Raw genomic sequence first — 14,952 nt, 5'->3', positions numbered from 1 at the left:
TAGTGTTATCCAGCAAGAACTAAGAAATACCCATTCATAAGAAAATACTAGAATTGTTTTGAAGATTAAGTTAATTCAATTATTTACACAGTTTTAATATTTTGCATGCTCAACACTTTTCTGAGCTTGGAGATGGCCGTTAATAGATTGGGAATGAAGAGAATTCAAACTGCTCAAGTAATGCATCAGATAATATTAGCACCATTAGCACTGATGATTTTAAGCCTCTAAGTGGCCATTTCAGAAACACTCCTACTATTCCATTTCTAAAGCATAAACAACCCTGCCCCTTTGCCTTTGTGGCCTTTGCTAATTGGCCACAGCATCTGGGGATCCAGCGTCTCCAGCTTCCTTTTCCGATAACTCCCAGGACCTGAATTCCTGCCCCCTCCAAATATGCTCCTGCCATTCACCCAATAAGGCACATTAAATAGGAGATCACAACAGGAGAAGAGAAGAGAAACACTTGACCCCTAGTTGGCTGTCAGGCTATTTTTCAGAGATGTTAGAAATCAATGAGCAAGCTGGAGAGAAGAAAGGCAAGCCCTGGTAATCTCCCGCCACAAAGCAAGAGCTGACCCCCACAAGGACTCACATGATGTTGGCTTTGTGCACAGCTGTGACATTGCTCCGCTGATTATTCCGGGCATACTCAAAGGCAAACTCGGCAATGCGCTTGCTAGCCTCCTCGGTGATGAGTTTGATACTCTGCACAACTCCATCGACGATCTGGAGGAGAGGAAGAGTTGCCACACTGGAAAAGGGGTGGCAACAGCGTGGTACTAGACACCTGGCTGTGCAGAGGCAGTATACCGTATGTGGCATGCTTGCAAAGTGCCAGCTACCATGCATACCGTATCTCAGTAAGTGTTAATTCCAACACAGGGATGAGGAAATCTGAGGTGCAAGGATGGTCCCTTGCCCAAGAGCACATCTGGGAAGTGGGGGGATTCAGGAGTCAAACAGAGGACAAATTCCCAAGCCTGTGCTCTGAACCCCCACGCCCTGCTCCCCCTGGCATCCATTTGAGCACTGTTGGCCCAAATCCCAGCATCCAAACAAATACTTGTTGGTATCTGTCTTTGGGACAGATGGATCTGTCTTTGAGAGAGATTTTCAACTGGAAACCAGTACAACTGTCCCAAGTGCACAGAAAGCCACTCAACTAAGAATAAAAAAGTATCTGAAATGAACATACCACATGCTCAATTCCACTATATTCTCCTTCTGTATTCTCTCGAATGGTGACAATATTTACATCCGTGTAAGGAGTTTTATAGCCTTCAATTGAGACACATGGTCGGACATTTGCATACAGGTCAAATGTTTTACGCAGCAATAAATTCATAGACGGGTGACCAGCTGCTATTGGGGTCTTTAAAGGGCCTGTAATAAAGAAGAATACCCAGTTGACAAAACTCTCTGTTTCGCTCAACACTAGGATATACTCTAGTCTAAGTACCCATCTACTAACTCTCCTGGGCTACCTTGTAACAAGTATTTAGTGTCTAATTTCACCCTCTCCCTCAGATTCAAATGAAGGAAGAGCATTTCCTCTGGAAGCTTTCTGGAACATTAACTGCCTTCCTCATTCTTGAGCACCAAGCACGGTATCAGGTGCTAGACATTATCTAATCCTCGCTACCACCCTAGGAGATTGCAACTACTTTTACTGTTATTTAAAATGGAAACCAAACCAACCCAAACAAACAAACAAACAAAAAACAAAAGCAGGAAATGTGCCCAAGCCTCCCAGCCAATAAGCAGCAGAGATGAGATTCAAATTTGGATCAGTCTGAATTTAAAGCCTGTGCTGAATTTAAATCTGTCACATGCTTATGTTTTAAATCTTGACCTTAAAAAGGTATTGATTAAAATAATAATAAAAATTTAAAAATAAAGCAAAAAGTAAATCTAGTCAAAGTTAAATATATACTGTCATTTGATGCTGGCTGGTAATACTGTAATATTTTTACTATGGGGGGGGAAAAGGACCCCAAGTGAAAAATAAAGCATCTTACTATGAGTAAGTTGCTTCTTAAAAGTAACAGACGGTCAAGGCTTATTTAGCTTAAATGCAGAAACTTTTGCCAGTTTAACACCTGAAGCAGAAATCAACAATTGCCATCTTATCCGCTCAGCGCTACCTTTCAGGCCCATCTTGTTCTTATCCATGGACTCTTTGGCTTCTGGAGGGATCATCCACTTTCCTCCGGGTCCTTGAATGGCAGAGACATTCCGCTCCTCCCACTGAATAGGTGCCTAGATGCCACAGAGCACAGAGAACTGGAAAGCCTGACATTCAGTCTTTGACACTTCAACTTTGAATGCAACTGGTAAAAACATGTAGAATAAAGGTCCAGAAAGGTCCTGGCACACAAGACGTCATTCTCTAGTGTGCCCAGAGGAATTCTCTACATTACCCTTACCCAGCCATCCACTCTCAGCTGCCACCTGCCCACTTCTTTTTTTCACAAGGACTCTTAAGACAGCTATAATTAGAATATGATACAGAGCAAGAGAAATATGGTCCATGGAAACATTACACAGTACTGATGTGTGCTACCACGAGGCTGAACCTGGAAAACATTAAGCTAAGTGAAAGAAGCCAGTCACAAAAGACCACACATTGTATGATTCCATTTACATGAAATGTCCAGAAGACGCAAATCCATAGAGACAGAGAGACGACCAGTGATTGCCAAGGACAAGAGAGGTGGGGGCAGGGGCATTGGGGAAAATGAGGAGTGACTGCTAATGGATATGGGGGCTTCTTTTTGGGTGATGACAATGTTCTGGATTGTGGTGATAGCTGTACAACTGTGAATATACTAAAAAACCACTGACTTAAATTGTACATTTTAAATGGGTGAATTCTACTGTATGTGAATTCCATCTCAATTAAGCTGTTTTTTAAAAAAGAAATATTATACATAACCTCTGAAAGCAGCAGCTTAAGGCATAAACCACAGTGCCACCCTTTCTTTCTACCTACATCCTTCAGGTGTGTACACACACACTCAGAAAGCCAGCATACGGGCTGTGCATGCACTAACAGATGGTCAAGGCTTATTTAGCTTAAATGCAAAAACTTCTGCAAGTTTAACACCTGAAGCTGAAATCAACAATTGCCATAAGGTATGGTCCTTGCTCATGAGGAGGTTACAACTGAGAGAGAGCTCACATTTCAGTTAACTGGGGGAATCTGCCACTTTATAAGCATCATCTCCTCTCTAGCAGTTTTAATTAGAGACTCTTAGAGAAAAGTATTGTACATATAATTTAAATCAACTGAATTCCTCAAATTACAGCTTTTGGTATCCTAACAGTAACTGATTTAACCTTACACAGTATTTCACCTAGAAGCTATGCCTGGTAAGAATAAAGCATCACATCAAACAAAAGACCAATTTCCAAAATTAAAATATTTAAAAATATCTACTTGTATTGAGGGCTGGACTGTTAGAAGTAATCATATCCCATTCTTGATGCTAATACCCCATTAGAAATTTAAAGAAAAAGAATATTTTGAAATCTCCTATATAATTTTTTGAAACATCAATTCTGTCCTCTTTTTGGTAGGAAGGTAGAATTAGGGTGGACAGGTGACTTTGCAGGGCTTAAAGACCTTAAATCCAGGCAGGATTCAGAGATTTACAGATACTGCAGTAATACTTTGAATACTTTATATATAACTGATGCCAGTGCAGTAGCTTAAGCTGTCAACAATGACAGGAGCAAATAACATTGAAACTGCAACCGTTAGAGTTAAAATCTGTGAAAATTAACAAGAGACCTTACCAACGTTACAGAAACATGCCTGATTCATCCCAAGAGTTCATAGAATTCAACTGGCTAAGAAAACTTTTCTATGAATTATTATTATATACAGTGCTTTAAAACCCACTTACTTTGGCAGCATCAAAAATCTTCATAACTGCAGCTGAGATTTCTGGACCAATACCATCTCCTGGAATTAGAGTTACTGTCCGAGCCTAAATATAAGAAACCATCAAAGAAGATGGTAAGAATTGATCTTTGAAGGTTTAAAAAAAAGGATCATTGACAAAGAAATCTACTTTCTGGGGGAGGTCTCAGGAACACCCAAATGCTGTTAAGAAAACAGACATACCTCCCAAGGGATCATCAAAGTGGAGAGAAGCATAAACGAACATGGGATTCCACAATTCTACCCTTTATGTGAGTTTAAAGGTTTTTAAAAGAATTAAAATGATGCTCTTTAGATAAAACAAAAATAAATTAAACTAGCAAGTAGACTTCCCAACAGATCCTTCTTTTCAGATGAGCTACAAAGAGACCAATTAATTCATGTCTGTAAAACCAAAGACAACAAAAAATATCAACAATGTTCTCTCACTAAAATTTAGAGGGTTTCTCATGAAGGCAAGTGCTTTCCTTTCCACTGTGATCCTGGAAAGTTTAATTTCTCATGAAACTTCTTCAGCCTTACAAAACACTTTCATACACATTTCCAGATTATCTCTGAGACCTCCAGGAAAATCAGACTTCAATCAAAAGAGGGTGTCCATTTTTCTTAATTCTGCTATAAAATTGACTCCTTAATGATAAATGTAATCTGAATAATTAAGCTCAGCAAAGTTTATTTTTAAGCAATAAGAATAGCATATGTAATCAATCTGCAAAGTCTAAGTTACATTTAGAATGACAGTAAGTATTTTTAGTGTAACACCAATGATGTATTCCAATGGCTTCAAACTAAATGAAGCAGGCATTTCAAACACAGAAACAAAAATATGTTAAAGGGAAGTGACTTTGGAGGATTTAAATGAGTTAATATACTATTAAGATCCTCTCCATTTGGGAACCATCCATTTCATTTTCTGGGGACATTCCCCCACCTAGGAAGGGTCCCTGGCCTTCTTCATTTCTAGTTGCATGAGCTACTTTTCTTAAGTCACTGATTCACATTTCTCCGGTCTTTGCCTTCCAGTGATACCCTCTGGACAGGTGAACTCTAATTATTCTGTACAACTGAATAAGTAATTTTAAAAATTAACATCTCTTATTTTTTCCAAATATAATCCCCTTCAGCATGCTAATATATTTTTTTAAATGGATAGCTTGAAAATTAAACAGTAGCAGAGAGCAATGAATATCTCATTAGCTTTCAAAATGCACTTGAGATGTTAGCTTAGCTATTCTTGTTCTTGAAGTGCAAGCCTCATTTTGCAGCTTTTGCATAAGCAGAGTCAAAAGAACCCTTTGGCTTCTTCTTCCTGTTCTCCCAATGTGTAATAAATAAATGCCATTGGATTACCAGGAAATCTATTTTTCTTCCACAGTACAGAAAGCAAATGGGGAAAAAAGTGTTCTACGGTCTTATAAATCTCTCATAGCATAAAGTGTTATATGGGAGGATAGGAATAATGAAATCCAAATTAGAGTCCTTAAGAAAGGGATGAAATAAAAACGAATGGGAAGTCACTGACCCACAGCCTTAGAATGCTCTAAAAATGTGGTGTCAGTTTTTAAAGCACAGAATTTTAATGCTGGGAATTCTAAAAGCAGCAGATTTAAAGGGAAATAGATGATCCACTAACATGACGGTCCATGACCAATATATATGGAAAGTATAAGCCTATAGGGCTTATAGACGTTTGAGGCATTCCTAATTGGCAATGAATCTACTGTTTTTAGGGAAGCTCACAAAACAAAAATGCAAAGCAGGTTTTGAAGATTCTCAACAATATTCTCTCAACTTGCACTAGTTTTGAATAAACTGTCTTACCAAAATGCAATTGTGAAATAAAGTAACAGGCTCTATTTTTAACAAGGCTCCTTCAAGATATTAATGTGACAGGCTTACCTAGTCAGCTGTAATCTAATTCATTTAAATGTGTAAGTGACCTAATAGATTTATGCATGTTAACCAACAATTGTATTATTCAGTAGAAGTATGGCCAATTTTCCCTACTTTTAAATAAATGGAAATGAAATGCTACATTATAAATGTATTAGAGCATCTTTCTTGAGAAACTTCCAAAAGGAAAAAAAAAGACATAATTATACTCACACCACTAGCAAAACCTCTGGTCACCTGTTTTGAGTTCTGGAAGGCCCCCAGCAGCCGAGAGACCTACATTAATATCAATAGAGAAATGTCACGCACAGCATAAAACCACATATAGTAAAAGGTGGAGATGATGGCATTCCTATTTCTGATGGCTCATAATACGTCAAGTTTGCAGATGTTTTGGGGAGCTCTCCAGGAATACTTTTCTCGTGTGGCATGCTATCTAAAAACTGAAAACCTAAACCTTCAGTTTACCTTTGCTCTGAGAATTTAATGTTATCTACTTTCAAAGCCAATTTTATGAATACAAATTGTCAAAAGATGTTGAGGGTAGAGTGAAGCTATACCTTTTTAGCTCAAACATCGGATATTTCTCAGATGATCTGGAAGGTTTTGTGCTATTGTTCCCAACTAGGAGTCAATTTGGGGATAACACATATTCTAGAGAAATTATCACTAATTTTAGAGTCAGAAGGGTTCTTATAGAACCCAAAGCCCAAATCCCTTATTTTACAGGGGAGAACACTGTGCCCACAGGGTGAGTCTTGCCTAAGGTCACACAGTTGGTAATTGGCAAAATGGAAACTGGAATCCAGGTCTCCTGATTCCTAGTCCAGGGCTCTTTCAATTACACCTTGTGCCTATTCCTCTCCATGAATATTAAGAAATGACACTTCATAAAAAAATCTAAAGAAGGCTTATTTAATACCATTTGGTAACTATGCCATAAAGAATAAGGATTTTCAATAAATTATTTATTTATTCTGATAAGAAGGGTAACGTGTGGTCATTATTGTTAATTTGCTAGGGAAAGATGAAAGATAGAAAAAGAAAATAAAAGTCTCAGTAATCCCACCACTTCCAAATGTTACCACTGGTATATTTCTTTCCATTTAACACTCTAACATACACCAAAAATATGGGTTTTTTTTAAACTTTATTTATCAAAAAATTAAAAATCAAACATTTCAAACAAAACAAAACAAAGGAATAAGAAAAATATCCTAAAATAACTACATTGCTTCAATATGTTCCTACCATACCCCAAGAAAATTAACAAACCATAGTCATTCCTGGGCATTCCCATATTATTAAGATTACCCTCAATACCTTATGTCTTCTTATTAGATTATCGTTTCCCCCTTCACTAGTTGCTGTCTATCTCTAGGTCCCTTATATTCTATAATATATGTTTTTAAAGGTTATTTACAACTTTAACAATTCAGTCCTTGAGAACCAGTACAAAATCAAATTACATTGTAATAAACAGAATATAATCAGCGATTGAGTACATACACAAAAGGTATTAAAATCAATAAAAATTTTTACATGCTAATTTTTTACATGAGCAAAGATATATGTTACATCCTGCCTTAGTCTTTCTTTTGGAGAGGAACTCTTAAAAGGAGTGAATCTTTGCTGAGATATTGGCATCTACTAACGTTGAGACGCCAACCAACAGCCAAGAAGTATGAATGAATTGTATTCTCTATTTCTTCATTCTGGCATCTGCTAAAGTCATGTCCCTGGCCTGAAGTTAAATATAGGACCAGACCCAAAAGAATACTCTCTGCCAAAACCATTGGCTAAATTCTTAATCCTAGGAGATCCCTCCACCAGCAAATGGGCTGTTAGAAAGATGGCCATTTAAAGGCTACTCTGTAACAAGCACCGTTATACAATTTTGCATAAATCCTTCTCCCCACACCCAAAAAAGAGGGAGCAGACATTCACACAAAACAGGTTCATATCCTTGAGACAGAAGACCCAAACAAGACAAATAATTTAAAATGTAAACCCATGAGTGCAGGGATTTTTTTTGGTTTTGTTTTATTCACTGTTGTATCTCCAGTGCCTGACTCATAATAATAGATGCTCAATAACTATTTTTTTAATAAATTGGACTGAGTCCAGCTTCAGTCATCATCTCTATCTGATGAGTCCCCACCTAACATATGGCTTTAATACTTAAAATACAATGATTTAACAACCAGTCTTTTCCATGCTTGTCATCTCTCCTTATATCTTTGAATAAGGTGATATTATATCTAAGACATTAGCATGATCCAGAACTTTAAATAAATTACAATAAGATTTTTAAAAGCACAGATGGTCTCCTGCTTTATAATATGAATATTCATGTATCACTTTGTTTCTATAAAACCGAAAGAGAGACGTATCATGGACCTTTTCAGAGAGCTCTCAGGAGTTGGCAGGCTCACAGAGAACTTCTGACTCCAGGTCTTGGACCATCTTAATCCACAGCTCCTCATTTCCTTTTTACCTTCTCACTCCAACTTAAAAAATATAAATACAGTGTTGGACTTTTGGAGGTACTCACTCAATGACTATTTGCTGAAGGGGAATTGACTCATTATAATTATAGAATTTTAGAATCAAAAAGGTCTTTAAAAGCCCACTATTTTCTCCAAGCGAAAAGCATTTTTTTAACTGTAGCTCCCTTTTTAAAAAAACTTTTAATGGAAGCCCAATAGAGGAACTGCTCTTACTGAAACCCACATCCAGCTTATCTTCCCCATCACGCAGGGGTCAGCCTCTGAGGCAGCTTCTATGCCAATTCCTGAAGGGAGAAACTGGCCCACAGAGCTCCAATTACTCTTCCAAAAGTCACAGAAGTTGATCAGAGAAGGAAAATATCTTCTGACTCCACAATTCAACACTTTCTGAAAACCTACTATGTGGCTTTTTTTCTTATAGACCATACTAAAAGCAAAACAAATTTAAGGCACATTCATTATCATTAGCACTGCTTTACTCCCTCATTCTGAAGGCTTAATGTACCTACCAAGGATGAATTAGGTGTTGAGTGCAAACTCAGTGATTAAAGAATTGATTTGTATTTTGACAATATCACAGAAGTTGTTTTACCTTCAGGAGCAAATGTGACATAACAGTTACCATCACAAGCAAGTCCAGATCTGAAGAGGATGACAAAACAGAATGCAGTTACTGAGTAAAACCCAGTTATTTACGTCCAAGAACCACCACCACCTGTTTGATGACCACCAGATAAATAACTGACTACCGAGAAAGCTTCAGATTTTTGTGTTCCTTCTCCATGTACTAGGTACTTTCACATATATTATTTTAATCCTCAAACAACTCTGTGAGGCAAGTACAGATAGTTCACTGATGAGCATATTAAGGCTCAGAGATGTTAAATAGTTTCCACACAGTCACACAGCCAGTCAGTGGCATTGCCAGGATTTAAACCTAGGATTCCTGAATTCCAGTGTAGAGCTCTTCTCACTAAATAACGCATCCCTAGACCTCTCTCTTTAAACCCAAACAAAGGAGAAATGTAGAATCAAATTTTGTAGAAAAATAAAATAAAATTGCTTCTGGTCCATTTCTAGGGGGCATTAACAGCAACAGGAGACCTGAGGCCCACTTTCCCCTGTACTCAGAATTTGCTATGTGACCTTGGACATAGAACAGGAGGAATGGACTGAGACTAGGAATCAAGACACCTGGGTTTCTCTACCAGCTCTGATACCATTCCTGTGTGACCTTGAGCAAGTGTCTATGGGTACAAGTTTCCTCCTCTTCCGAACCAAGGAATTGCAGAGATGATGTGAAGCAAGGAATTGCAGAGATGATGTGAAGTCCTTTCCAGCATCCGCATCAGAGCTGTCAAGGGGAGCTAAAGCTCTACAGACCGCAGGGCTCCCACATATAAAAGGCAGAGGAAGGCACTGCTGATCAGTTCCCGCCTCCGAGGGTTCAGATGTACCAAAATGTAAGGTACCCTGCGTCCTTTAACCGGGAAATAGCTACAAGAACACCAGAGGTCGGACTGGGAAGAGCTCCAGGGGAAAAATAACCTGGCAGGAAGTCAGCGGCGGGATTCCCTCACTTGGGAAAACCTCCCAACGCCAACGCCCGTGTCCGCGGCCCCTGAGGTTAGCGGGCCGAGGGCCGAGCGGACACCGGACAGTAGGCCTGGGCCATGCTGAGGGGACCTGTCCACGCGATCAGCACCGCAGCGGGACCGCAGCCTCGGAGGCGGCCGGGAAGGCGGAGCCGGGGCAGCGGCTCCTGTGACCTTCCCGGGTTCGGCTCTAGGCCTGGACTCCGGCCGGAACGGATAATGGCAGAGGCACCCGGGCCTCGCCGGAGCCGACTCGACGCCTCCACCTGACCTTCACGCCGTACCCGCTTCAGGTCCCTCGCAGCCCCCTGCCCGCCAGTCGCCCATCACCCGCCGGTCTGCCCCGCGCTCACCTTGGAGATCCACGCGGGCCCGGCCATCCTGCCCGCTGCTCTCACCGCGGCGACAGCGGAGACAGCACTGCGCAATCGCGCGGCTGCTCCGGGAGCCCGCCTCCGCCCTGGTCCCGCCCTCCCGTAGCCCCGCCCCTCGAACTCGCCTAGGGAGTCTCCGCGCTGGCTCCTTGCCCCGCCCCTGAGCACCAGCTTCCTCTGGCCAATCGCCGGGCTCGGCGCGGAGCCGAGCGCTGAGTGGCGGCCGGGAAGCGGCCTGCCCCGGGTTCCCGGGAAGTCTCCGGGGGCCTTCCTCCTTCATTCATGGATTCGCTATGTAGATGAGACTTTCGCTCGCCGTCTACTACGTGCTGATCACTCTTCTAAATTTTGGGAATTATAGCTCCTCTCAGGAACTTAACAATCCTGTGGAGGGAGACAATTCGTTCCACAAATATGTTTTTATTTTTAACGGCTTCTTCGAGACATAATTTATATATCGTAAATTCACTCATTGATGAGTGTACAGTTCGACACTTTTTATTAAATGTAAACAGTTGCACAACCGTCACCACAACCCGATTTTAGAACTTTTTCCATCACCTCAAAAAATTCCTTGGTGCCCATAGTCAATCCCGGTTCTCATGCCCCGACCCAGGCAACTACTGATCTGCTTTCTTTTCTTTTCTTTTCTGTTTTAAAATTACTTTATTTATCAAATAGAAAAAAACATTTCCAAACAAAACAAAGCGAAGCAACGGGAAAAACAAATATCCTGAAATAACTTCATTCGTTCCAATATACTCCTACCATACCAAAAGAAAATTAATAAACACAATCACACCTGAGCATTCCCATATCATTAAGATCATCCTCAAATTCTTGTCTGTTCTTATTAGCTTACCATTCCCCCTTCACTAGCTTCTGTCTATCTCTAGGTCCCCTATATTCTACAATATTAGACACTTATTTTACATTTTTTTCGGAGTTCACATTAGTGGTAACACACTATCTCTCCTTTTGTGTCTGGCTTATTTCACTCAGCATTATGTCTTCAAGGTTCATCCATGTTGTCAAACGTTTCACAACCTCATTCCTTCTTACTGCTGCATAGTATTCCACTGTGTGTATATATAACATTTTCTTTATCCACTCATCTGATGATGGACATTTAGGTTGTTTCCATCTCTTGGCAATTGTGAACAATGCCGCTATGAACATCGGTGTACAAAATATCTGTTCATGTCACTGTTTTCAGTGGATCTGATCTGCTTTCTGTCTTTATAGTTCTATAGATATTTTTTGAGTGTTAACTAGATGCCAGACACTGTTCTAAGTGATGAAGCTTACAGTCCCAGAGGAAAAACAGGCATCAATCAAGTATCACAAAACAGGTAAGGATCAAGAAACAAAAGTGCAAGGAGCTATGAAAGTGCAAAATCAAGGGACCTGATCAAATCGAATAGCAAGGCCAAGGAAGGTTTCCCTGAGGAAATAACATCCATATTCACTTTCCCCTCCTTCTCTCCCCTTGAACCACATCCCCCAGCTCCTGCTGTTTGCAGGGCCCCTAGCTGCATGACAGGGAGGTAGGCGGATTTAGACCAGGTCTTCTGCTCACCACTGTGGAAAGGAGCTACCCACCCACTCAGAAAGGAGATAAATGCAGTGGAAGAGTGATGTCAAAGGCTTTCATGAGATGAAATAAATAAACTGCAGCCAAGTCTCTGGTTTTGTCAGCAGGGAAGATTCTTGTCAACCCCTCCCCCTTGGTCCTTCCCCTGATCAGGCCCTAGCAGTCCCACCCTGAAGTGTTGCCTCTCTGTCCCCTCCTCTCCATCCCACTGCCACCCTTGCCCTCCGTCAGGCCTGACCATCTCGTCCCCAGACTAGTGCAACTGCCTCTTCATCTACCCACCTGCCCCTTTTGGCCCCTTCTCCCCACAGTCTTCTTCAGACACAGCTCTGACCAGGGCCCACCCTATCTCCAAAATTTCCTGGCTCTCCCTTGCATTCTTCTCTCACCACAGTTTTTTTCTCAGCCTTATTTCCTGCTACTCCTTCCAGCCCCCCAAAAACTGGAATGCCAGACAAGTAGGACTGCTGGCCAGCTACCAAATGCTTCCCGTATTTTCCCTCTCTGCCCCTGTGCTCATGCCATTCCCTTCGCCTGAATGTCCTTTTGCTCCATTTCCGGCCACTCCTCAAGACCGGACTCAGATGTTGGTTCCATTGGGAGACCCCCAAGCCCCACCCACAGGTCCCCTCTCCCTACTCAGAGCCTCCTAGTACTTGGCTCCCACCTCTCCGGGAACCTTATCACATTCTCTCCTGCTGTGAACCATTGAGAAGATCTTCTTCCATCCCAGAGACTATCTCTTCTGTCTTTGTTTCTGGAACAGAGCCTATTACCGAGCAATTATAAAACACATAAACTGAGTGACTTTCTTCAATATACATGTGATCCTCACAACAACCCTAACATAGGACCTACCTCAACCCTATGTTAGCCCCTTACAGATGGAGAAACTGAGGTACAGCCAGTAAGTGATGGTGGCAGCATTCACACTGCGAAGCCCCTTAATCACTAAGGCAGTGCTCCCAACATTGCTAAGCTTCCTCTGAGAGGCCATCCAGTTCAACAGAGACTTCCGAGCCGAGCCTCTGGCAAGTGCACTGTGAGCACCCAGTCCTGCCCTCCAGGTCTAGTGAGGGAAACACCCTCAAAATTCAGATAGATAGTGACAGGTGCTCAAACAGTGAAGGGGGCTGGGGCAGGTGATCAGGGCAGATTCCACTACGGAGACAGCATTTGAACGGGTAAAATTTCAGCAGTCTGAGATAGGGGAAAGAGCATTCCATGATACATTTCCAGCGCCAGCAAGGACTCAGAGGCAGAAAAGTGTAGAATCCTCAGAACCTCAGGTTCTCAGAACCGAGAGGGACCTCGGAGGACAGAGTGGCCTGGTGCTGCCTCCCAGGCATTGAGGGACATCAGGAGACAGACGGCTACCTCACCTTGAGTCGGAACCAGTTCCCTGAGTCAGCTCGCCGACTCCAGAGGCCCCAGGCCCTTCACTCTTCCTCATACAACAGTGCTCAGATTTCCTCCAAGATGCAGGTCCCGCTCCTCTGGACAAGCCTCTTGGTCCAGGTCCCCTGTGCTGTGTAAGGCCCAGAACTTGCTACCATGCCTCAGACACCACGAAGGAGAATGTGACCATCGCCTCCTGATTGTGGAAACACTGCTTCTTTTAATGCAGGAGGCACCTGAAGGAGGCACCCGCTCAGCCCTGATGGTTTCCCTTGTGGAGTCCACGCTTCAAGAGTCAATGACAGAACCACCCACCGGTGGGAATAGATACAGCCACAAAAGTAATGTTTGGGACAAGATGGTGGGAAAAATTTGCTACTCAGGAGAAGGATCTAGAATGTGTGACAACAACACTACCCAATCCAGGTGTGCTTCACTCTAAGACATTAAAAAAAAAAAAAAATCAAGATAGCAATTTTAAATGAATAAATCAGCAAAATAGGGTATAATTTTTCACATACCAAAATGTTTGTGTTTTTTACAAAAGGAACTCAACTTCGTTTCAACAGTTTCCCTAGTTTATTGAAAATATTATTTTCATTAAAAATAGACTGGCAAAGGGTTAATCCCTATCTCTGTTTTAGGGAAACTTCCAACAAATAGGTAAGGAAAATAATAGGCCTTTAGTAAATAAATGGGCAAAGAATCTGAACAATCAATTCACAGACAAAGAAACACAAATAAAAAACTTAAAATGTTCTACCTCACCAATTTTTAAAAATTACATACTCTTTTAACACTTTAGTGAGAAAATATTAATAAAATGCTAAAATCCTACACTACTCAGTTTATGATGAAACTGCTAAAACACTAAGTTTTGGCTGGCCTTACAAATTTCCACAACCTTTTTGGAAAACAGTTTGGCAATGTGTCTCAGTCATTAAGTGCTCTTCCTTTTTCACGTAGTAAATCCACTTCAGAGAATTAATCTCTTGAAAAAAAATTCATAAAGAAACAGTCATTGGCACAAAGATATGCATTGTAGGATTATCTATAATTGTGAACATTAAAAAAATATATCTAAATGATTAACAGAGGACAATGGTTACATCATTTAGGGTAAATGAATTGAATGGAAGCCCTCAAAAGTGATTATTATGAAGACGCTTTAGCATCTTGATAAATGTTTATGGTTTAATGTTAAAAAAAATCAAAATATAAAATGTTGCCTATACCTGCTGTAACTTCTGTCTATGCGTGAGCAAGCACTAGAAGGGAAAACGCTCCCTCCCACAGTCTTCCCCTGCTCAACAAATGCAACTACTATCTCACAGTTACACAGACCAAAAAACTTGAATGTCAGTTCCATCTTTAAGACAGATCCAGAACCGGACCACTTCTCTACCTCCGCTACTCCCACCTTGGTCCCACCATCATTATCTCTTGCCTGGACCAATGCAGTAGCCTCCAAATTGGTCTGCTGGCCTCCACCCTCACCCCTATGGTCCATCTCCAGCTAGAGGGTCCTGTTAAAACCTAAGATGGATACACCACACCTGTGTTCAAAACTGCCAGTGATGTCCTGTCTCTCTTCAAATTAAAGCGGAAACCCTGACAGTGGCTCACAAGGCCCTAAATG

The 14,952-nt window shown here is 41.3% G+C and overlaps 1 protein-coding gene across 3 annotated transcripts in view; it reads right to left on the bottom strand.

Moving 5' to 3' along the window:
- Nucleotides 1–14,952, bottom strand: part of IDH3A (isocitrate dehydrogenase (NAD(+)) 3 catalytic subunit alpha) — a 40,527-nt gene that overhangs the window by 6,777 nt on the left and 18,798 nt on the right. Inside the window, exons 1-7 of one of the 3 annotated variants that reach the window (XM_037833272.1) lie at nt 10,301–10,337; nt 8,945–8,994; nt 6,056–6,118; nt 3,912–3,995; nt 2,148–2,262; nt 1,199–1,386; nt 596–729 (exon numbers count right to left, since the gene is read on the bottom strand). In XM_037833272.1, the coding sequence (XP_037689200.1) occupies nt 596–729; nt 1,199–1,386; nt 2,148–2,262; nt 3,912–3,995; nt 6,056–6,118; nt 8,945–8,977 (617 nt within the window). In that variant the 5' untranslated portion in view covers nt 8,978–8,994; nt 10,301–10,337. Of the gene's footprint in view, nt 1–595; nt 730–1,198; nt 1,387–2,147; nt 2,263–3,911; nt 3,996–6,055; nt 6,119–8,944; nt 8,995–10,300; nt 10,371–14,952 lie in introns of those variants that run through there. The other 2 variants (XM_037833273.1, XM_037833275.1) reach the window with 2 other exon arrangements.

Source organism: Choloepus didactylus, chromosome 4 (genome assembly GCF_015220235.1).
Source record: "Choloepus didactylus isolate mChoDid1 chromosome 4, mChoDid1.pri, whole genome shotgun sequence".
Taxonomy (NCBI): domain Eukaryota; kingdom Metazoa; phylum Chordata; class Mammalia; order Pilosa; family Megalonychidae; genus Choloepus; species Choloepus didactylus.
This window is presented reverse-complemented; position numbering and strand designations above follow the sequence as displayed.